Consider the following 22,154-nt stretch of genomic DNA (forward strand, 5'->3'; position numbering starts at 1 on the left):
ACAGATTGCATAGACTGGGCTTGTATTCCCTTGAGTATAGAAGATTAATGCATGATCCAATTGAGGTGTTTAAGATGTTTAAAAGATTCGATAGGGTAGATAAAAAGGAACTATTTCCTCCGGTGGGGGGAGTCCAGAACAAGGGGGGGCATAACCTTAAAGTTAGAGCCAGGCCGTTCAGAGGCGATGTCAGGAAGCACTTCTTCTCACAAAGGGTCTTCTTCTTCTTAGGCAGTCCCTCGGAACCGAGGATGACTTGCTTCCACACTAAAACTGAGTTCTCAGGTGACTGATGAGTCCAATGCGGGACCTACAGTCTCTGTTGCTGTTGGGGTTGTCCATGAGGGTCCTGACGTTCCAGGTCCCGAACTTCATTTTAAAGGGTGGAAGATGCCTGCGCGTGAATTCTTTTAACGTGGGGTGGCCGTTGCACACCAGCTACCACACGGGGCTTGACAGAGCAAGGTCTTGGTCCAATGGCAAGGGGATCCGAGACGATTGGAGACCAGGCTCTGCTAGTGGAAACCTGGGACCCTCTCCCCCTACCCGCGGGCAGGCTGGGCGATAAAGCCAGCCGCCAATTCTAAGGCCCAGACTGGCGTCTGCAGCTCACCGCTTTCACGCGCACGAGGCCCGAGGCCCAAATTTCGGGCGGTCCCCGGGCCGGCGCTTGGCTTGCGGTCGCGCGCGTTGCTGCGGCGCCGCCCTTTTCGAACGGCGGAGCTGGCCGCAAGTCGCACCTGCAAAGGCAACGCCCTCCTTTCAGTTGCCAAGCTCGCCAAAGGTCGGAAAAGCAGAGTCTGCTTCTAGAGCCAAAGACCCGAGTGCGGAACTGTTGATTCAGCATCAGTCGGCAGGAATGCGAGTTTATGTAACTCCCCAAGTAATTATCTCATCAGAGAGAAATGTTACAGTTTGGAGCTTGCTTTGGGGGAAAACGGTCAGCCAGGAAGGATCTGGCTTCCCGATCTATTGTGTACAAACAGGAACCCAGCTTCACAACCCTGTGTTATCTAATTATGGCCCTGTCCAATTACAAGACACTTCATAAATTACTTTTTGAAGAGAATACACTGTTGTCAAGTAGCCAAATGCAGTAACCAATCTGCACGTTGCGAGATTCCAACAAACGGGATGAATAACTAGTTGAACTGTTCTTCTAGGGATGAATAACTAGTTGAACTGTTCTTCTAGGGATGAATAACTAGTTGAACTGTCTTTAGCAGGCTTCAGTGCTCAGTCCTTCGTTGCCGAGCCTCAGTGGGTATCACTCTCGCCTCTCAGCCAGAGGGCCATGGGTCCGAGTCCCGCCCCAGCGACTTGAGCACATTAATCCCGGCCCACACTGAGGGAGTGCTGCATTGTCGGAGGTACCCTGTGGTAAACTTGAGCTCATCCAAAACTCTGCTGCCCGTATCCTAACTCGCATCAAGTCCTGCTCACCTGTGCCCTCTGACCTGCGTTGGTTCCCGGTCTGGCAATGCCTCAGTTTTTAAATTTTCATCCTTGTCTTCAGATCCCTCCATGTCCCCCCCCCCCCGCCCCACCACCCCATCTCTATAACCTCCTCCAGCCCCACAACCATTCGAGATCCTACAATTCTGGCCTCATGCGCATCCCCGATTTTCCTACATTGCAACAGTGGCCACACTTCAGAAGTGGCTGTGAAGCACTTTGGGACGTCCTGAGGTGGTGAAAGGCGCTATAGAAATGCAAGTCCTTCTTTCTTTCTTCAATCGCTCCACCGTGGGCGGCCGTGGATCAACTGCCTAGGCCCTAAGCTCCCTAAACCTCTCCGCCTCTCCACCTTTCTCTCCTCCTTTAAGACGCTCCTTAAAACCTACCCATCTGTCCCGATATCTCCTTATGTGGCTCGGTGACACAGTCTGCCAGAAGTGACATATCCTGTGAAGCGTCTTGGGGTGTTTCACTACGTTAAAGGCGCCATATAAATGCAAGTTGTTGTTTAAACCTCTGCTACCTTAGCATAGAGGGGAACTTGGAATGAGTATTTCGAGCAGTACTACGACAGCTACCTTGCCCGCCTCTGTACACTATATGGGGGACTGTACTGCGCGATAAACACCGCCACAGAAGAAAGAAAAATACAACAGGTGACATAAGAAAACTCACTAAGCGCTTGGTTGAGTATAAAACAAGGCTTTAATCAACTGTTTTACAACCATGAGATTCTAGTTACATCACTAGTTCTTGGTTACAAAAACGTCCTGGGCAAGCTGGGCCCACGCCCGAGTATTTATACTCCTTGGACGGCGCCACCAGCTGGCCGCCCAGTGTTATTTCATGAGTCATTTGTAAGGGGTTTTCCTCGAGAGGTTTCCCTGATGTTTCTCTCTCTAGAGGCCTCTCTCTCTTGCACAGTAAAACTTTGAGTGGTTCGACCCACTCACCCCTTAGATTCTATAATCTGGACTTAGGTGCAGGAACTGCAATGCAGAGAAGACTCTTGTAGACCAAGTTTGATGAATAAAAATGAAATTTTATTGCAAATGGAAAAATATCAAATCAAATGCATCAAAGACAAGAGTACGGTACATGGGAGGGAAAAACAAATACAAACAAATCATAACGACATTATACTAACTAAGGCAAATATAGGCATCTTATACTCTACAAAGATCATCATGAAATAAAGAAACACATGGAACATCGAGGGACAACAACTCATGTTAATTGTACCCTTAAATCCACCTCCTTATTAAACCTAACTAGATCTGATTGTGAAGGGCCAGAAACATGCTCACCAATCCCACTAGGAAGTGCAAAGTTTTGAAAACGAGGCTGCTGGGGCTGCAACGACTATCCGATTTTAAACTGTCCTTTTTCTCCGCTCTCTTTGTGACTGTCCGAGCTTGTTGATTCAAGCTTCCTCCAACGTCTTCTCCCAAGCTGCGTCTTCCTCCTCAAGCTGTGTTCCGGGGTGCTGCGTCCTGGTCCTGTGTCTCAACTCGTCCAAGCTGTCCCTGGGGTCGTTGCCCCTGTCGAGTCGTGTCCCACTGCCGTGTCCTCCAAGCTGCTTGTTCAGCTTGCCTCGAGTGTCACTTCCAACCCGGTGCTTCTGCTTGTCTCAACTGCTGAAAAGTTTCTTCAGTTATACCTTTCTTCCTGAGGCTTCACTTCCCGCCCAAAATCAGGTGAGTCTTTGTTTTAACTTTTGGTGGGCTTTGAGCACAGCGGGGCAGTTATTATATTTTAAATCATTTTAAGCGGCTGGTAACAGGCCCATCTCTGGTTTGAAATGGCTTTCATTGTTTAATTTCGTGCTGATCCTGTTACCGAGCCCTTGGTGTTGTCCTCATGAATAAGTTATTGTCTCTTTCATCTGGGTCAACATTTAGATGGCCTCTGTCTCCAGCCAGATCTTGAGTGGATCTGCATCTAATCCATATGCATGCCTGTGGGTCTGGCTTTGTCCTCTCAGAAACAGCTTCCAGAACTTGCTATGGGTTCAATCCACATAGTTGTCTGAGGTTGTGCAGGAACCATTTTAAAGTGTCCCAATGAGCTGGTCACATGATACGGTGGCCATTTTGTATGCCCCTTTTTTTTCTGGGCTTCTTTTAAAACAGTCTTTAAAATCATGGCCTCTTCTGCCCATTGATCCTTATTAATATGAAATCCAATTTTGCGAATCCTACACATTTCTTCATGAATGATAAGATTCATAACAACAGGTACATGGGAATATCACTTCCAAGTATCCATTACTCTAAATATAAACCATTTGATTACCTCAATTAGATTCCAGCCCTTCCAGATATCAGTTAAACCATTCAGACCCTTCAGCTAGATTGCAGCCTGCAATGACTCCCAGGTATCCATTATTCCAAATACAAACCCTCCAACTTCCTGCAGGTTTGGAATCACTCCCAGATACCCTCTCTAGCTCACGCAGGTACATACGAACATACATACGAATTAGGAGCAGGAGTCGGCCTCTCGGCCCCTCGAGCCTGCTCCGCCATTCAATAAGACCATGGCTGATCCGATTACTCCACATTCCGCCTACCCCCGATAACCTTTCACCCCCTTGCTTATCACAAATCTATCTACCTCTGCCTGAAAAATATTCAAAGACTCTGCTTCCACCGCCCTCTGAGGAAGAGAGTTCCAAAGACTCACGACCCTCTGTGAGAAAAAATGTCTCCTCATCTCTGACTTAAATGCGCGGCCCCTTATTTTTATACAGTGACCCCTAGTTCTAGATTCTCCCACAAGAGGAAACATCCTCTCCACATCCACCCTGTCCAGACCCCTCAGGATCTTATATGTTTCAATCAAGTCACCTCTTACTCTTCTAAACTCCTTGGATACAAGCCTAGCCTGTCCAACCTTCCCTCATAAGACAACCCGCCCATTCCAGGTATTAGTCTCGTAAACCGTCTCTGAACTGCTTCCAACGCATTTGTTGTGACCCCATCGCTTGTTGAGGTTGTACGGGGCGATTGGGGAATCCTTTTGCCTTGACCTGACTCTGGTTTGCTTTTATGGCTTGAAGGATGGCCTTAATTCCCTGGGGGGGGGGGGGGGGGGAAATGACTGCTTATGGATGGGACCAAACCAGCTGTGCAGCAGATGGGTTCAGGAATGGAACGGGGCAACCAGCGTCTTCCTTTTCATCAGTCTCTGTTCAGAGGTGCGTTCAAAGACGTTAAATTCCAATTAAACATGGTGTGCAGCCGGGCAGTGCTTCACGTGAACCATCTTGCAATTGACCATGGAATCATAGAAATAGAATCATAGTAATTTACGGCACAGAAGGAGGCCATTCAGCCCATCGTGTCTGTGCCGACCGACAAAGAGCGATCCAGCCGAATCCCATTTTCCAGCTCTTGGTCCGTAGTCCTGTAGGTTACGGCACTTCCAGTGCATATTCAAGCACTTTTTAAATGTGATGAGGGTTTCTGCCTCGACCACCCTTTCAGGCAGTGAGTTCCAGACCCCCACCACCCTCTGGGTGAAAAAACCTCTCCTCAACTCCCCTCTAATCCTTCTACCAATTACTTTAAGTCTATGCCCCCTGGTTATTGACTCCTCTGCTAAGGGAAATGGATCCTTCCTACCCACTCTATCTAGGCCCCTCATAATTGTATACACCTCAATCAAGTCTCCCCTCAGCCTCCTCTGTTCCAAAGAAAACAACCCCAGCCTGTCCAACCTTTCCTCGTAGCTAAAATTCCCCAGTCCTGGCAACATCCTGGTAAATCTCCTCTGCACCCTCTCCAGTGCAATCACCTCTTGTTAGAAGTTACATTCTTCAGAAGCATACACAGCTCTGATGCTATGTGACCCTGACCACTTGGACCCAATGACCTGTCTGAAATGGAAACGAAAAGAATATGATGAAATTGTACAGCAGATTGTTCAGTCTGAGAAAAAGAGAGAGGGACGAACATTCTGTGGGGTAATGCCGAGCCAAAGAGGTTTATGTTTCTTGCCATGGAAGGAGTTCAGCGAAGATTCACCAGGCTGATACCTGGGATGGCAGGAATGACGTATGAGGAGAGATTGGGTCGATTGGGCTTGTACTCGCTGGAGTTTAGAAGAATGAGAGGGGATCTCATTGAAACTTATAAAATTCTAACAGGCCTAGATAGACTAGATGCAGGAAGGATGTTCCCGATGGCCGGGGAGTCCAGAACCAGGGGTCACAGTCTAAGGATAAGGGGTAAGCCATTTAGGACAGAAATGAGGAGGAATTTCTTCACCCAGAGAGTGGTGAACCTGTGGAATTCTCTACCACAGAAGGCAGTTGAGGCCAATACATTAAATATATTCAAGAAGGAGTTGGATATATTTCTTAAGGCTAAAGGGATCAAGAGGTATGGGGAGAAGGCAGGGACAGGGTACTGAATTTGGATGATCAGCCATGATCTCATTGAATGGCGGAGCAGGCTTGAGGGGCCGAATGGCCTACTCCTGCTCCTATCTTCTATGTTTCTATGTTTCATCCATCAAGCACTCTCAGGTCTACTTTGCCCCAACAGTGTCTCCCAGTCCCAAACTCTGAATGGATCCCCACGCCCGCCCCCCTCACCCCCCACCCCCTCCCCGACACGGAACCAGGTTGATGTTTCTTTCACTTCCTGCACTTGTGATCTCTCTGAGCGAGCTTGTGCATTGAAGGGCTGCTCTCGTACCGCGGGCCTCCGAACACTAGGAATTGGGGTGAGACGGCGAAACTCATTCATGTAAGAGCCTGAGAACCGAGCATACATTTGGCCCTTTAGTCCGAGCTGAGATTTCAGGCCCGATTTTAACCCGGAGCCGGAATCAGGCGGGCTGGGGCCGAGGCAAGCGCCAAAACCGTCCCCCCACCGGCCCCCCCCCACCCCACCTGACCTTTTAACTCCCTGGCCTCGCCTGCATGCGCCAGGTCAGTTGCCCGCCCGAGACCGGCGGGAGGTGGCAGCTGGCCAGTGGGCGAGAGCAGAATGCCAGGCAGCAGGAGAAACGGTCAAGTGGGTCTCGAGATTGGGAAGCGAGGAGAGACTGGGGCAGGAGGAGGACTCCTGTTCCTCCTCTCCCCACAAGGAAAGACTTACCTCTTTGGAACTCTTGGGTGGACTCTCCAGTGCAGTACTGGCTGTAAAACACTCTGGGATGTCCTGAGGTTGTGAGAGGTGCTATATAAATGAAAGTTCTTTCTTTTTTTCTTAAACTGCTCATGTTTAAAATCCGCACAGCAAGATCCCACAAACAGCAATGTGATAATGACCAGATCATTTGTTTTAGTGATGTTGGTTGAGGGATAAATATTGGCCCAAGACACCGGGGAGATCTCTTCTTTGAAATAGTGGCCGTGTAATCTTTTACGTCCACCTGAGAGAGCAGGCGGGGCCTCGGTTTAACGTTTCATCCGAAAGACAGCACCTCCGACAATGGAGCAATCCCATTCTTCAGATTGACTTGGCTTCCCTCCAGTCCCCAGCACAACTCCCACCCCATCCTCTGCTTGACTTTCCTATCACCAAGACCGACTGAATACGGATTGGCCATTCATTCATATTATTGCTGTTGACGGGATCTTGCCGTGCGTAAAACGGTTGCCGCATTCACCAACTACAACAGTCCCCGAACTTCAAAGTAATTCATGTGAAGTGCTTTGGGGCTTTTCTATGGCATGCGTTAACTGCCATAAATGGGTACAATTCTTTCACGAGATAATTAGAGAGAAGGAAGGCCCATCTTAATTCATCCATTCAGGGAGATGCTGAAGTCCTCCCATTTCAGCATCTGATTGTTTCTTAAAAGATTCCAGGCTTTTCACCTCAATTACACTTCCCAGAAATCCATTCAATACAGTGGTCATTCGCTGTGTGAAGAAGAATTTCCTGACATTAGTTCAAATGTACTTTTTATTATATTTGAGTATATTCAAGGCTGAGATCGATAGATTTTTGGACTCTAGGGGAATCAAGCGATATGGAGATCGGGCGGGTATGTGGAGCGAGGTTGAAGATCAGCCATGATCTTATTGAATGGCGGAGCAGGCTCGAGGGGCTGTATGGCCTACTCCTGCTCTTATTTCTTATGTTCTTATTAGTCTGAACTTGTATCTGCTTGTCCTACACTTGCAACTTAATTACATTAATATTCTACATTTACATTTTTATTCCCGTAATTACCTGAGGTATCTTGATAATATCACCTCTCACTTCCAAGTTGAAAAGTCCAAGAGGGTAATTTTGACTTTGGCCGATAGTGTATAACGACCAATATTGATTCAGTCTTCAGAAACTTAACTGGACCAGCCGCATAAATACTGTGGCAACAAGAGCAGGTCAGAGGCTGGGTATTCTGCAGCGAGTGTCTCACCTCCTCACTCCCCAAAGCCTTTCCACCATCTACAAGGCACAAGTCAGGAGATGAAATACTCTCCACTTGCCTGGATGAGTGCAGCTCCAACAACACTCAAGAAGCTCGACACCATCCAGGACAAAGCAGCCCGCTTGATTGGCACCCCATCCACCACCTTAAACATTCACTCCCTCCACCACCGGCGCACCGTGGCTGCAGTGTGTACCATCTACAAAATGCACTACAGCGACTCGCCAAGGCTTCTTCGGCAGCATCTCCCAAACCCGTGACCTCTAGCGCCTAGAATACAAGGGCAGCAGGAGCATGGGAACACCACCACCTCCAAGTTCCCCCCCCAAGTCACACACCATCCTAACTTGGAAATATATCGGCCGATCCTTCATCGTCGCTGGGTCAAAATCCTGGAACTCCCTGCTTAACAGCACTGTGGGAGCACCTTCACCACACGGACTGCAGCGGTTCAAGAAGGCGGCTCACCACCACCTTCTCAAGGGCAATGAGGGATGGGCAATAAATGCTGGCCTCGCCAGCGACGCCCGCATCCCAGGAACTAATTTTTTAAAAAGCCGCCCGTGATACACCCCTCCCGATTGGGTATAAAAACCGGGAGAGATATATAACGAGCGACTGAATCGATATCGCCAGTTTTACACTATGCCCCAAAGTCAGAATTAGATCCTCCTACAAGTTTCTTCAGTCTTTCCTCAGTACCGCAGATCTCTAACACTCGGGATTAGCCTGGAGGCTCACCTCTGCTCCGCCTCCAGTGTTTAAATATCTCACTTGTGCCTCATTGACCGGAGGTCCTCGCAGTACTCGAGGTGCGGTCTGACCAGAGTACTGCAGGAGCTGGGCCATGACTTCCTCTGTCTTATATTCTGCTGGCTTTGTAGATTGGCGGCCAGGCCCTCGGCTGCCTGGGCCCGAAGATCTGGAAATCCCTCCCTAAACCGCCCGGCCTCTCCCTCTCCTCCTTTAAGACGCTCCTTGAAACCTACCTCTTTGACCAAGCGTTAGGCCACCTGTCCTAATGTCTCCTTACGCGGCTCGGTGTCAAATTTTGTTGGATGATCGCTCCTGTGAAATGCCCTGGGACGTTGAAGGCGCTATATAAATGCAAGTTGTTGCTGGTGCTGCTCTGCATTGAGTGAACACGCTGAGCGTTGGATCGTCAGCCATCCTCACTTCCTTGAAACTACCGGATTGTTGTATAAAACCCGTCTGGTTCACTGAAGTCCTTTAGGGAAGGAAATCTGCCGTCCTCACCCGGTCTGGCCTATAAGTGACTCCAGACCCACAGCGATGTGTGATTGACTCCTAACTGCCCCTCTGAGATGGCCTAGCGAGCCACTCAGTTGTATTCAGGAAGGTGGCTCATCACCACCTTCTCGAGGGCAATTAGGAATGGGCAATAATTTGGGCTGGCGACGCCCACATCCCATGAATGAATTTTAAAAAAACTTATCCATCCAGTGTTATCTAATAGTTCAGTCCTGCTCTTCAGCAGTTAATGACTGATTGAATGAAGACAAATCGTTCCCATATTATATAAGTTGCCAGTGTTCTCTCCACTCTACATACTCGACAGTCTGTTCCTAATGATCTTAGTTTCCTTCCGGCTTTGTGATGAAAACCATATGCGGGTACACGTATGCTAAGCACAGCTTTACTCCATCAAAGGTAAGAAGCTTTTTATATGTTTTTTATTTGCCATCATTTCTAAACGAGGTTATCGGGGATGTGTCGCTGCAGAGAAAGCTTTGCGAAACATTGCTGACTCTTGGTGTGTTTAAGTTGCCGGCGCTGGACGACGGGAGGAACCGAAACAGGGATTTCCACCCAGAGTCTCCAACTCAGTGCTTTCCCAGCTGAGAGACCTAACATGTTTTAACCCCTTAACTGCTGCCAATGAATTGCTCTGTGGCCCACGTTTTAAGGCAGAGCTCCACTGCGCTACAGATTCTTAGAAGACGCCGTGCTCCGTTTATAAACGGGGGTGTGCACAATGATGTCATGGCGTCACAACAGACTGAAGTTAAGATCAAAATTTGAAAGCCACGGTAAAAAGAAAGTCTTGCATTTCTATAGCGCCTTTCACGACCTCAGGACATCCCAAAGTGCTTTAAATCAATTAAATACTTTTGAAGTGTAGTCACTGTTGTAATGTAGGAAACACGGCAGCCAATTTACGCACAGCAAGCTCCCACAAACAGCAATGTGATAATGACCAGGTTTTAGTGATGTTGATTGAGGGATAAATATTGGCCAGGACACCGGGGAGAACTCCCCTGCTCTTCTTCAAAATAGTGCCGCGGGATCTTTTACATCCACCTGAGAGAGCAGGCGGGGCCTCGGTTTAACGTCTCATCTGAAAGACAACACCTCCCGACAGTGCAGCACTCCCTCAGTACTGCACTGGGAGTGTCAGCCTAGATTTTTGTGCTCAAGTCTCCCGGAGCGGGACTTAGAACCCACAACCTTCTGACCCAGAGGCGAGAATGCTACCAACTGAGCCACAGCTGACACATTGAAGATCTAGGGCCCAGAAATTCGGGTCGGGGGCTTCCCGTGGGTGCAAGCCCCCGACCTGCACTTACCTAGCGCGCCGGCCGTTGAGCTCTGGGCCCCCGTGGAATTCCTATCCGGGGCCTGGTCCAGCTGCCGGCGCACAGTGCTTGCGTATCCCAGGGGCGCAGTTAGTTCGATGTGTCCCCTGGGCCCACGTGGGCCATGGGCAGCCAATCGGAGCAGGGAATGCCCATTCATAAGTTTGACAGGAAGTGCTGTCAAGACTTATAAATACTACGGCCCCAAAATAGCACTAAATCTCCAAATAATTTTTTTTTTAATCACATTTTTTAAATAAACTATAAATTACATGAAATAACTATTTTAAACAATAATTTAAATTTTTAAAAAAAATAATTTTATTTTCTAACGGGGCTAAAAATAAACTTACCTTGCTTTAAAGTATTTAAAAATAATAAACCTGTGGAAAAAATGTTTTAATTTTAATTAATTCACCACTTACCTTGTAAAAAGCAGGCCTTATCAAAACCCGTCATGATTTTGAACACCTCTATCAAATCTCCCCTTAACCTTCTTTGGCCTAAGGTGAACAAGCCCAGCTTCTCTAAGTCTCTCCACGTAGCTGAAGTCTTTCATCCCTGGTACCATTCGAGTAAATCTCCCCGACACCCTCTCCAAGGCCTTGACATCCTTCCTAAAGTATGGTGCCCAGTATAGGCCACAATACTCCAGCTGGGGCCTCTACCAGTGTTTTATAAAGGTTCAGCACAACTTCCTTGATGCTGGCAATCATTGTGAAAAAGAAAGAAGGGGAGCGAGACTGATTCCAATCGGCAAAATTTGCCCTGGTCACATTGCATGACAGTATCACCGACAAGGCTTCGTCCAATCTCAATTTGTAACCAAGTCAGAGGTGCCTTTCCGCTGCCATCACACGTGGTAACTAGAGGTCAACCTCGCAGGCCTCCCATTTATTAGTCAGATGAAAGTGATTTTAAAATGGAGATTACTGGGTGTTCCTCAGAGCTCAGGAGTAGATGAACCATCTCAGCACGCTTCGAAGGTTTAATTTAAGAGCACGGCTCTGGATGTATGTCCGTCTTTTTCAAGAAAGTGGCCCCAGTTAACAGAAAATAATGGAATGCGGATACACTGGTACAAGGAACATTATCTGGGTGTTGTATTTGCTCTGCAATATGTTTTTGGTTCCCATGTCATATTAGTTGAAATTACATGTGGTTTATATTTTTGAAAATGCCATGTCGTTTTAAAATTATGCTGAACCTTTATAAAGCGCTGGTTAGGCCACAATTGGAGTATTGCGTCCAGTTCTGGTCACCGCACTTTAGGAAGGATGTGAAGGCCCCTTGAGAGGGTGCAGAGGAGATTTACCAGAATGGTTCCGGGGATGGGGGATCTTCGCTACAAGAACAGGTTGGAGAAGCTGGATTTGTTTTCATTAGAGTATCCAGGGCGTAGGAAGAGAAGATTTCCATTTCTATGGTGTCTTTCACATCCTCAGGATGTCCCAACGCACTTCACGGAAGATGAATTACTTTTGAAGTGTAATCACTGTTGCCATGTCGGCAAATGAGGCAGCTGATTTGGGCACAGCGAGATCCCACAAACAGTAATGCACTGCATGTCCAGTTAATCTATTGTGGTGGTGTTGGTTGAGGGATGAATGTCAGCCAGGAAACAATTGAAATCAGCATTTATTGCCCATCCCTAATTGCCCTTGAGGAGCTGGTGGTGAGCCGCCTTCTTGAACCGCTGCAGTCCGTGTGGTGAAGGTGCTCCCACAGTGCTGTTAGGGAGGGAGTTCCAGGATTTTGACCCAGCCACAATGAAGGAACGGCCGATATATTTCCAAGTCAGGATGGTGTGTGACTTGGAGGGTAACTTAGAGGTGAGGGTGTTCCCATGTGCCTGCTGCCCTTGTCCTTCTAGGTGGTAGAGGTCGCGGGTTTGGGAGGTGCCGACTTGGAAATATATCACCGTTCCTTCATCGTTGCTGGGTCAAAATCCTGGAACTCCCGACCTAACAGCACTGTGGGAGCAGCTTCACTGCACGGACTGCAGTGCCTCAAGAAGGTGGCTCACCACCACCTTCTCAAGGGCAATTAGGGATGGGCAATAAATGCCGGGCTTGCCAGCGACGACCACATCCCGTGAATGAATAAAAAAGTTGCACATTTGCCCTTACTTTGCGGGCGTAGAAAGGCACTCGTGTACAGGAGCAAGGATGTCTTGCTGCAGTTGTACAGGGCCTTGGTGAGACCACACCTTGAGTATTGTGTGCAGTTTTGGTCACCTTATCTGAGGAAGGATGTTCTTGCCATGGAGAGAGGGCAGCGAAGCTTCACCAGACTGATACCTGGGATGGCAGGAATGACGTATGAGGAGAGATTGGGTCGATTAGGCTGGTATTCACTAGAGTTTAGAAGAATGAGAGGGGATCTCATTGAAACTTATAAAATTCTAACAGGACTAGACAGACTAGATGCAGGAAGGATGTTCCCGATGGCGGGGAAGTCCAGAACCAGGGGTCACAGTCTAAGGATAAGGGGTAAGCCATTTAGGACTGAGATGAGGAGGAATTTCTTCACCCAGAGGGTGGTGAACCTGTGGAATTCTCTACCACAGAAGGCAGTTGAGGCCAATTCATTAAACATATTCAAGAAGGAGTTAGATATATTTCTTAAGGCTAAAGGGATCAAGGGATATGGGGAGAAGGCAGGGACAGGGTACTGAATTTGGATGGTCAGCCATGATCTCATTAAATGGCGGCGCAGACTCGAGGGGCTGAATGGCCTACTCCTGCTCCTATCTTCTATGTTTCTATGTACAAATGTGCTTGTTTTGTTGCCTTTTCGTATCGTTGCACTAATCCAAAGGACAGGAAGAAGAACGTCTAACAATGTCTAGCAGGTTGGAGCCCGTGTCCAAATTGACTGGGGGAGATGGGTGAACAGCAGTGGCAATGGATTGGCTGATGTACGTACAAATTTCAGAATACTAGTCACACACCAGATGGCATCCTTACCCTGGCCAATATGTTTGAGGTTATGGAGCTGTTTCCTGGATTTCCCTTTTGTTACAGACGTTATTGAGTTCTCCAGTGCTTTTGCTACCTGCTGTAGACACATGTGGGCTTGATTTTCTGCCCGTTAACTATGAATTTAGCCCAGAATTTTCTAAGCCTCTTTCCCCTCACTAATCTCTACCATTAACCTACGAAGCTCGTGCTTCTTGACAGATAGCTGATGCCTTGGCGGACTTTGGGTTTGATACAGCCAGTGAAAGTAGCATCTGACTTGTGGGGACGATCAAGTGGATAACTTCCAGTTATTAAGATGTTTCATATGAATATCCACTGGGCAGCTTAACTCACTGCCAAGAGTAAGGAACATCCAAGCAGTTGGGCTACTGCCATTTATTAAAGTGAATAATAACATTTGCATTTATATACACTGGCTCCCAGTCCACCAACCCCTCAAATTATAAATTCACATTCTGTGTTCAAGACTCTCCATGGCCTCGCCCCTCCCTATCTCTGTAACCTCCTCCAGCCCTACAACCCTCTGAGAACTCTGCATTCCTCCAATTCTAGCCTCGTTCCTTAAAACCTACCTCTTTGACCAAGCTTTTGGTCACCTGTGTCCTAGTTTAATGTTAGAGATTAGTAAGGGCAAAGAGGCTTAGAAAATGATGGGCTAAATTCATGGTGTCTAGTGTCCTGGCCAAAATTTATCCCTCAATCAATGTAACAAAAACAGATTATCTGGTCATTATCACATTGATGTTTGCGGGAGCTTGCTGTGCGCAAATTGGCTGCCGCGTTTCCTACATTACAACGGTGACTACATTCCAAAAAGTACTTCATTGGCTGTAAAGCGCTTTGGGAGGTCTGGTGGTCGTGAAAGACGCTGTAGAAAGTCTTTCTATCTTTCTGTCCTAATGTCTCCTGGTGTGGCTCGGTGTCGCATTTAGTCGAGTCTCGGAGCATTGTAAGGCTGGAGGAGGTTACAGAGATTGGGTTGGAACACTCACTGGGGGTCATTCTGACTTTGTGCGATAGTGTAAAATGGATGATATAGCGAGACGGCATTCCCATTTGCATCTCTCCCGACCTCAGTGGAAATAAAAACCAGGAGAGATGTAAAACGGGCTGCCGATTCGCTATCGCCTGTTTTTGCCCTATTGCAAAGAGTCAAAATTACCCCTATTGTCTCTGTGGGCGCTAAACTGTTGGTTTCATGAACTAGAAACAGTTGGTAAGGGCACTGCCCTGTGGAGTACCGAGCAATGCAGAACGGCAAAGCCCCAGGTTTGATAGCCCGTCTTTGTTGAGTTAACGGATCTGAGCCTGGGGGGTTCAGAGAGTTGGAAGAGCGGTTGCCAGCATTCCGAGTTAAGCAGGAGAAAAATCAAGCAGGGTTCCAATTCCTAATCATGACCCAGCTATCTCTGATGGAACGTGCATGTGTGTGGAGGTTGGGTGAGGATAGGATGATCGTGCTCAAGAAGCCAGACACTCATTGGGGTAGAAAAAAGAAAAGGACTTGCATTTCTATAGCGCCTTTCATGACCACCGGACATCCCAAAGCGCTTTACAGCCAATGAAGTACTTTTTGAAGTGTAGTCACTGTTGTAGTGTGGGAAACGCAGCAGCCAACTTGAGCACAGCAAGCTCCCAAAAGCAGCAATGTGATAATGACCAGATAATCTGTTTTTGTTATGTAGTTGAAGGATAAATATTGGCCCCAGGACACCGGGGAGAACTGCCCCCTGCTCTTCTTCGAAATAGTGCCCTGGGATCTTTTACATCCACCTGAGCGGGCAGATGGGGCCTCAGTTTAACGCCTCATCCGAAAGACGGCACCTCCGACAGAGCAGCACTCCCTCAGCACTGCACTGGAGTATCAGCCTAGCTTTACGTGCTCAAGTCTCTGGAGTGAGAGTAGAACCCATGACCTTCTGACTCAGAGGCCAGGGTGCTACCCACTTTTTCTTTTATTATATATTATTTATTGAACATTAAAAACATTTACAACATTGTGATCATTCCATTGTAGCAGACAAATCCATTCCGCCGCTCTGCACAGCCATTCCTCCACCACATATTAACAGCAAAACCTGAAGTTTAATTTGTCACCCATAACAAATTCTAATCTATTGTACTTTAAAAATTGATCAGTAATCATGGCTCCGAATAAGGGAAGTGTGCCTGATAATCCCCTCATCATTTAATCTCTGGCCCTTCCCTCCTCTCATGCTCCTTCCCAACTTTTCGGGCTGCTGTTGCTTTCCCCTGCAGCCTCCGGCTCTTTTTCACCTCCTGTTTGGACTTTCCTTGCAGTTTCAGCCTCTTCCTTACATTAGGTGGGGCCGAGGAGCTGCCCCTTCCCCCTCCTTCTGCCCCTCACTAACCTTTCCCTTTCCACACGATGCCACCCCACCCCCCACTTCTATGTCTCTTTCCCCCTCTGACTCCTCACTCTCGAGCTCTTCTGTAACCTCCCGTCCCTGCTCCCCGTCAGATACATAATCTCCCTTAGAGAGTCTTCCTGCTATCGTGGTTTCTCCAACAGTGCCACTCCCTTCAGTCTCATCTCCACCGCGGACCCTTGCTCCCCGTTTCTTCTCTCTCTGGGACAATGGCGCGTCTTCACCTATCTTGCTCCCTTCTGACGTCTTTGTCTCCCCGCTCCTGTCCTGCTGCCCCTTTAAGGCTCCTGTCTCATGCACCCTCTCCTTGTCTTGCCCCCTCCTGCTCCCCGATGTCTCACTTACCCCGCACCCCACTCCCGCCTCCTCTCCCCCAACGGACACCAGATTCTTTAGGGAGAACCAAGCCGTATTATGGCCCGACTCTGCCGTCGACCCGTGCTGCCCTCTGCTGTCTTTGACCTTTTCCACCGTATTGGTGTGTTTTCCACCATCATCATCCTGTTCTCTGCTCCGCAATTTTCTGCCTCTTCCTGCACTCTTTGCTCCTTCCATTCACCAGCTGTGTCCTCCGCCTGCTCCGCTCCTCCGGCCTCTCCACTCACCTCCTGCTCCTGCTCCTTCTCTTTCCCCCATCTCCTCGTCACTCAAGGGGCTTCCTTCTGCCGCACACTCACAGCGGGTGGAGCCTTTGTGACACACCCCACAGCTCTCTGCCTTGCAGCTCCGAGCGATGTGTCCAGACTCACTGCAGTTAAAACAGTACATGTCTGGACAGCTTCTTACAAGATGGTCGTGTCCAAGACAATAATAACAAACCTTCACCTGGTTATCATGCAGTACCCGGAAGTACTGCACTCCTTCCATTGTCTCGAATTTCATGCTATACGGCAATGGCTTCACCCCCTCTGGGAACTGCACCTCTACATAACGGGTTCCATCTGCTACCCGCGTTCCTGGATAGTATCTCCTCTTTATTGCTGAGCAAATTTTAATGTCCCACGACTCCAACATTTTTATTAACACATCGTCCTCAATATAAACTGGCAGGTTTAAGAATGAGACCACCACCTCTTCAGAATATAGCAGAGATACCTCCAAGAGCTTATCTCCAACCTTCAAACTCAGTAAAAGTCTTTCCACCTCCGCTTGGCCATTGACCGTCACCTCGAACCCAACATTCGGCTTTGGTCGGCAGGCAAAGCAGCTTCCCTCGCCACAGTCCTCATGTACCGCCTGGATAATATCCCAAGCTCGTATCTCCTTATCCTCGCACTGAACCACCACCGTGTTTTCTTTTCCAAACCTCCTGGGGTCCCGGCCCAAATCTTTGGGCCTTTTTTTCTCCCTTCCCCCAACATTTTCTCCCCTGATTAAATTTATCCTGGAAACGTTAACCTCTGAGGGGCCCCTCAGCAGCCATCTCGCTGCTGTTTATGGACCAGAAAGGCCCTAAAACCTAAAAAAAAACACCAACAAGTTTTTACAAACTCACTCCAACTCCCTGCAGTAATCAAGCAGCCAGCAGCACCTGCTCACTCCTGGCCCCTCCCACCTAGAGAGTGCCACCCACTGAGCCACGGCTTGATATCAAAGTCAAAGTCAATGGGACTGAATATCGGGCGGGGCAGATAATGGTTGACATGAATCTTGTCATTCATGTGGAAATGACTTATGAAGTAATACTGGGCAGCCTGCTGGTGGCGCTGTCCAGGGAGAGTATACTTGGGCATGGGCCCAGCTTGTGCAGGACATTCTTTAACAGGAACTAGTGAAGGACACAACTAGATCTCCATGTTGAAAAACAGTTGATTAAAGCCTTGTTTAATACTCAGACCAAGTGCCTAGTAGTTTTCTTACGTCAATGGGCATCCGATTCGATACCGCCCGCTTTGCGCTGCTGTCCGAGACATATCTCTACCCCATTGTCTCTGGCCACACGCAAAGAGTGAGGTACTGGATGACTGTCTATGCCTAGACAGCAGATGCCCCCCAGGACAACTTTCCGAGTTTTCCTGTCTTCATCCCCTTTTAAATAGTCTCTCTGGACTTGACTCAGATTGACAACTAAGCAGAATAGGGACTGCCCACCACACTCGTCCCTTCTTCTCAAGTGATTCTGAATCTTTTACCTTGGTCAAGGCTTTCAAATCAACAGCCAGCTTTGATGAGGGATAAGAAGATGTAGTATTGTTTTTTATCATTTATTCATTCACGGGATGTTGGCGTCTTTGCCAAGCCAGCATTTATTGCCCATCACTAATTGCCCTTGAAAAGGTGGTGGTGAGCCGCCTTCTTGAACCGCTGCAGTCCGTGTGGTGAAGGTGCTCCCACAGTGCTGTTAGGGAGGGAGTTCCAGGATTTTGACCCAGCGATGATGAAGGAACGGCTGATATATTTCCAAGTCGGGATAGTGTGTGACTCGGAGGGGAACTTGGAGGTGGTGGTGCTCCCATGCGCCTGCTGCCCTTATCCTTCTAGGTGGTAGAGGTCACGGGTTTGGGAGATGCTGCTGAAGATGCCTTGGTGAGTTGCTGCAGTGCATCTTGTAGATGGTACACACTGCAGCCACGGTGCGCCGGTGGTGGAGGGAGTGAATGCTTAAGGTGGTGGATGGGGTGCCAATCAAGCGGGCGGCTTTGTCCTGGATGGTGTCGAGCTTCTTGAGTGTTGTTGGAGCTGCACTCATCCAGGCAAGTGGAGAGTATTCCATCATACTCCTGACTTGTGCCTTGTAGATGGTGGAAAGGCTTTGGGCAGTCAGGTGGTAGATCCAATAAAATATTCAGAAGGAATGAATGAAGCGGTTAGATTTGTGCTAAATTTCCTGAAAAGAGCGTCAGAATGTTTTATCTGTGCCTGAGGGGGGGAAAATGCAACCGTGAAGTCTGTAGTTTCTCCACCAGAAAGGGGTCCATACCTCATATAAGAAGCAGAACACTGCGGATGCTGGAAATCGCAAATAAAAACAAGAGAATGCTGGAAATACTCAGCAGGTCAGGCAGCATGTGTGGAGAGAGAAACAGAGTTAGCGTTTCAGGTCGATGACCCTTCGTCAGAACTGGAGAAAGTTAGCGATGTAGCGGGTTTTAAGCAAGTGCAGGGGCGGGGAAAGGAGAGGAGGGAAGAACAAAAGGGAAGCTCTGTGATCCACACCTCGCTGTGAGCCACCGTGGGAAACTGAGAACAAAGTTTTAAAAATTCTCTCTGCAACGGCCAAAGAATCTGGTACGACATAAATTTTACCACCGCCTGCCCGAGACCCAGTACTGGAGCCAGCTGGCAGGCACCGTAAGTTAAATACAGACATAAACGCGTGGCACTGAGGCAGTGACGCCCCGCAAAGTGCTTTGCACGAAATGCAATGTTGACATTCCTTCAGGTTTTCCCATGGCCCTGACACACGTTGGGACGGGGTCGTGACTGGCCGGCTCACGCAACCTGCGAATGTCCCCAATCGGCCAAAGCAAAGCTGGGCACGTCAAGAGCTCGGGTTTTTCTAAGCACTAGGATTCCTTTTCTGGAGCGCAATCTTGCTCGAAACCCAAGCCAGCTTCTTACAGTCAACTCGTACATATCCTGTTACAGCACCGAGTGTCAAAAAGCATGCAAGCTCAGCATTTTCCAGTCAGACACTGCCATTTCGTCAACACCCTTTTATATTTTAAAACTGTGTTGATATGCTGTCTGGCTACATTAGGAGTCTTTTAAACCTTCTTTATCAAGGCTATTAGTTGACATTGTTTCAAGCAGGGAGCCTCTCTAAACTCTAATACAAAAGCAAAATACTGCGGATGCTGGAAATCTGAAATAAAAACAGAAAATGCTGGAAATACTCAGCAGGTCAGGCAGCATGTGTGGAGAGAGAAACAGAGTTAATGTTTCAGGTCGATGACCCTTCATCAGAACTGGAAAAAGCTGGAGATGGAACAGGTTTTTAAGCAAGTGTAGGGGCAGGGAAAGGGGGGAGGGGAGGAAAGAACAAAAGGGAAGGTCTGTGATAGTGTGAAAGGCAGGAGAGATTAAAAGACGAAAGGGATGATGGTGCAAGGCAAAAGGAGATGGTAATGGGACAAGTTAAGAAACAAAAGATGGCTCTAGATGAAGTGTAAATGGTGATGGCAGAATGATCGACAGCTGCCCTGTGAGAGAGAAAAAAATAAATGGAAAAAAACGATAGGGGCCGAGGTTATGATCTGAAATTGTTGAACTCTATGTCGAGTCCTGAAGGCTGTAAAGTGCCTAATCGAAAGATGAGGTGCTGTTCCTCGAGCTTACGTTGAGCTTCATTGGAACAGTGTAAGAGGCCGAGGATGGAGAGGTCAGAGTGGGAGTGGAGCGGAGAATTAAAGTGACCGGCGATCGGAAGCTCGGGGTCCCCCTTGCGGACTGAACGGAGGTGTTCCGCAAAGCGGTCGCCCGATCTGAGTTTGGTCTCCCCAATGTAGAGGAGACCACATCGTGAGCAGCGAATACAGTATACAGTATACTAATTTGTTAATCGCTGTTTCACCTGGAAGGAATGTTTAGGGCCCTGGACAGTGGGAAGGGAGGAGGTAAAAGGGCAGGTGTTGCATCTAAACTGTCTCTAAACTATCTGCCTAGAGCTACAATCCTGAGCAATGACTTGTTTGAATGCCTTTAGAATCGTGGGCCCGACTTTATCGGGATTCTTAAGGAGTCTGCGCGGGCAACATGGTGAGGCCCGGAGAAATTTTAACTCCCGGGACTCATTACCGTATCCCGGACCGGACTCCCGCCCAACCCTGGCAGGAATCGCTGCCTGGTTGCTGGGCAGGAGCAGGAATTTGGGCAGCTGCTACTGGGGTCCTGAGGGAATGGTCTCTCACGGTCGGGTAAGTGGTGAGGTCTGGGGAGAGTGGGTGAGGTGGGGGGGCCGTCACGATCGGGGGAGTCCCAGGACAAGGGAGGCCCACGGTTTCCTTATGGGGCCCGGAGGAGAACTCAAAAGTACTTCATTGGCTGTAAAGTGTCAGCTGTGGTTCAGTTGGTAGCACCCTCGCCTCGTGAGTCAGAAGGTTGGTGGGTTCAAATCCCACGCCAGAGACTTGAGCAAAAAAGTCTAGGCTGACACTCCCAGTGCAGTGCTGAGGGAGTGCTGCACTGTTGGAGGTGTTGTCTTTCGGATGAGACATTAAACTGAGGTCCAGTCTGCCCTCTCAGGTGGACGTAAAAGATCCTGTGGCACTATTTCGAAGAAGAGCAGTGGCATTCTCCCCGGTGTCCTGGCCAATGTTTATCCCTCAACCACCATAACAAAAATTCTGTCTGGCGTCATTTTCACATTGCTGTTTATGGGAGCTTGCTGTGCACAAATTGGCTGCCGTGTTTCCCACATTACAACAGTGACTCCACTTCAAAAGTACTTTGTTGCTATAAAGCGCTGTGAGACGTCCGGTGGTCGTGAAAGGCGCTATAGAAATGCAAGTCTTTCTTTTTCTTTTTCTTTTTAAAGCGCTTTGGGACATCCTGAGGTCGTGAAAGGTGCGATGTAAATGCGGGTCTTTCCTTCTTTAGGATGGAAAGGTGTGAGGTAGGAGCCCTGATGCATGAGGGTGTGAGATTCCGCCTTCATGCACAAGACTCCCATTAAACACAGGAGAGATGGTAACCTTTGCCTAACGCTGGATTTGTGTGTACAAATGCAGGGCGGTGATTTAGAGCACCAGACAGGACCTTGAACATTCCCCCTCCCCCCACCCCCCATCTCCCACACATATCGTGATGCTGAGCTGGCGTCGTACCCACGGTGTTGCTGAGATTCCTAAAGATCATCATTAACTGACGTCGCTTACTGTTACCCACTTGGCTCAGTGGGTAGCACTCCCCCTTCTGAGTCAGAAAGTCGCAGGTTCAAAGATCCACTCCAGGAAACTTGAGCCCACGATCAAGGCCACCACTCCAGTGCAGTGCTGAGGGAAGGCGGCACCGTCGGAGATCCCGTCTTTTGGATGAGAGGTTACGCTGAGGCCCCCGCCCGTCCTCTCAGGAGGATGTAAAAGATCCCATGGTGCCATTCGAAGAAGAGCAAGGGAGTTCTCCTCGCCGTCCTGACCAACATTTATCCCCCACACCGGTAAACCAAATTAACTGGCCGCTTCCTTGTGGAAATCGGTTTCTCGACAAATGAACAGGGGCCACACTTCGGAATTGTGTGCAGTTTTGGTCGCCTTATCTGAGGAAGGATGTTCTTGCCATGGAGGGAGTGTAGCGAAGATTCACCAGACTGATACCTGGGATGGCAGGAATGACGTATGAGGAGAGATTGGGTTGATTGGGCTTATGCTTGCTGGAGTTTAGAAGAATGAGAG

The 22,154-nt window shown here is 48.5% G+C and overlaps 1 protein-coding gene across 1 annotated transcript in view; it reads left to right on the plus strand.

Moving 5' to 3' along the window:
• Window positions 1-9,391: 9,391 nt before the first annotated feature.
• LOC147099478 (complement C1q tumor necrosis factor-related protein 6-like) overlaps window positions 9,392-22,154 on the plus strand; it is a 41,131-nt gene continuing 28,368 nt past the window's right edge. The window contains 1 exon segment of the mRNA XM_085969659.1: window positions 9,392-9,522. Coding sequence (XP_085825785.1) covers window positions 9,469-9,522 — 54 coding nt within the window. The 5' untranslated portion in view covers window positions 9,392-9,468.

Source organism: Somniosus microcephalus, chromosome 28, assembly GCF_052327205.1.
Source record: "Somniosus microcephalus isolate GS21.2 chromosome 28, FLI_Smic_1.0, whole genome shotgun sequence".
Classification (NCBI taxonomy): Eukaryota; Metazoa; Chordata; class Chondrichthyes; order Squaliformes; family Somniosidae; genus Somniosus; species Somniosus microcephalus.